The 1,625-nt window shown below is 47.1% G+C and overlaps 1 protein-coding gene across 1 annotated transcript in view; it reads right to left on the reverse strand.

Annotated features, from left to right (window-relative positions):
* Positions 1–2: 2 nt before the first annotated feature.
* The window catches only part of EMC1 (ER membrane protein complex subunit 1), a gene marked incomplete at both ends in the record, with an annotated part of 10,550 nt that continues 8,927 nt past the window's right edge, over positions 3–1,625 (reverse strand). The window contains 4 exons of the mRNA XM_009575453.1: positions 3–143; positions 369–498; positions 995–1,079; positions 1,307–1,517. Of these exons, the coding sequence (XP_009573748.1) occupies positions 3–143; positions 369–498; positions 995–1,079; positions 1,307–1,517 (567 nt within the window). The remainder of the gene's footprint in view (positions 144–368; positions 499–994; positions 1,080–1,306; positions 1,518–1,625) is intronic.

The following is a 1,625-nucleotide window of genomic DNA, read 5'->3' on the forward strand; positions in this document are numbered from 1 at the left end:
AGTCTCTTTGTGATCATAGTAGCAAAAACCAGCCCGAAGAGGACGCTGCTTATCAGCACGTAGTCATAGTCGTCTTTCAGGACATCAAACTGCTTCGATGGGTACACTCGGGTCTGGTAGATGTCCAGGCCATACGCAACAACCTAAAGAGATGACATCATGAGCTGGTAATGCATCTTCCAGCAGAAAACCAGATACATCAAAAATGATTGACTCAGGTCTATAGTTTTGACCAAAAGAAGAAGTGTTTAAGCGGTGAGCAGCCACATGATCGGAAGTTACAGATCTCCCTGCCACAGGCTACGGTATCACGCTGCTCTACCCACAGACTCCAGAGCCCTTCGCTGAAGCCTCTGCCCTCTACTCACCAAACAAGTAGACTCTAGGCCGGAGGGGGCTGTATAGATCCCTCTCATTCGGGATATGGTTTGATTGTAGTTGATAAACCTCTCAGCATGGATCTGCACATCAGGGGAGTATGGAATCAGGTTCTCTTCTCTGAAAGGCATTTAAAGAGAAATCAACAGGCAATCAAACAGCACACGAAGGACATCATCTGTGTTTCCTAGGCTGATCATCACAAGCTGACCTAAACCAGCAAACTTAGCAGCTTTCCCCAGTGCAGATTCATTTTTGCCTCAAGATGAAAATCAAACATGCCACCTGGGTCAGACTACACTGCAGCACCCTCCTTTTAGGCTTCTAAAGTTTTAAAACTAAGTGTCATTCTAAAAAACTGCAGACAGGTACTCTGACTGCTACTTCTTAGAGTGCAGACAACAGCCTGGTTTTGCTAATGGTAAGACCTGCTGCATTACAGACAAATGTATTCCACCATCACAGACTGGGAACAAAGCAACCTCGTTTAATTTCATGCAAGAATTGCCCTGAATCTGTCCAGGACAAGTTGTTCTACTTCACGCTACCGTATTAAACACAAAATCCCTCCCTCTTCCAAGCTGCCCAGGAACAGCGGTTATCACGCCTTCCTTACCTGCTTTGTTCCGTAGGGATCTCTGGGCGACGAGGATCCAGTAGAGCCTTTGGAAGGGAGAGGATGGCCCCGGAGGGAAGCCCAACTGTGCATTAAAAGAAATGCATCCTAAAAATGGCCATTTCTGACAGCATTTTCTAACAGCTAACATAAATGCTCTCTTGGTGCTCATCCTTGCACTTGCCAGGACTCCAGGGCAGCCCACAGGCAGGATTTTTGGCAGCAAACTGCATTTTGCTTGCTTTTCAGTGTGAAACCTGGCTCATGCAGGTAGCATAAAAGCTTTTTCAGAACAGAGCAGCATGTACTTACTGAGCAAGTGACGGCTGGTGATGCCTCGCTCGGTGATGGTGGCCTCCATGGCACTGATAGCAGATGGGAAGATATAAGATTGCTGGAGAACCTGAGGTAAAATCGGGCGGTCAAGGGAGCTGAAGGCTGTGGCGTTGTATTGCTCCGTCCCCTCATACAGCTCCAGCACAGTGAACTCGTTCCGACGTGCCTTTGTGTTCCAGTACTGGTACTGAAACGAGAGAAGATTTTTAGGAATACGGGCAAGCAGAGTCAATAATACAGAGATAGCAGGAAATCACAAAGAATGGTCAAAATGTCTTGTCCGTGCAGGTTCAGC

This window comes from Fulmarus glacialis, unplaced genomic scaffold (assembly GCF_000690835.1).
Source record: "Fulmarus glacialis isolate BGI_N327 unplaced genomic scaffold, ASM69083v1 scaffold44583, whole genome shotgun sequence".
NCBI classification, from domain to species: domain Eukaryota; kingdom Metazoa; phylum Chordata; class Aves; order Procellariiformes; family Procellariidae; genus Fulmarus; species Fulmarus glacialis.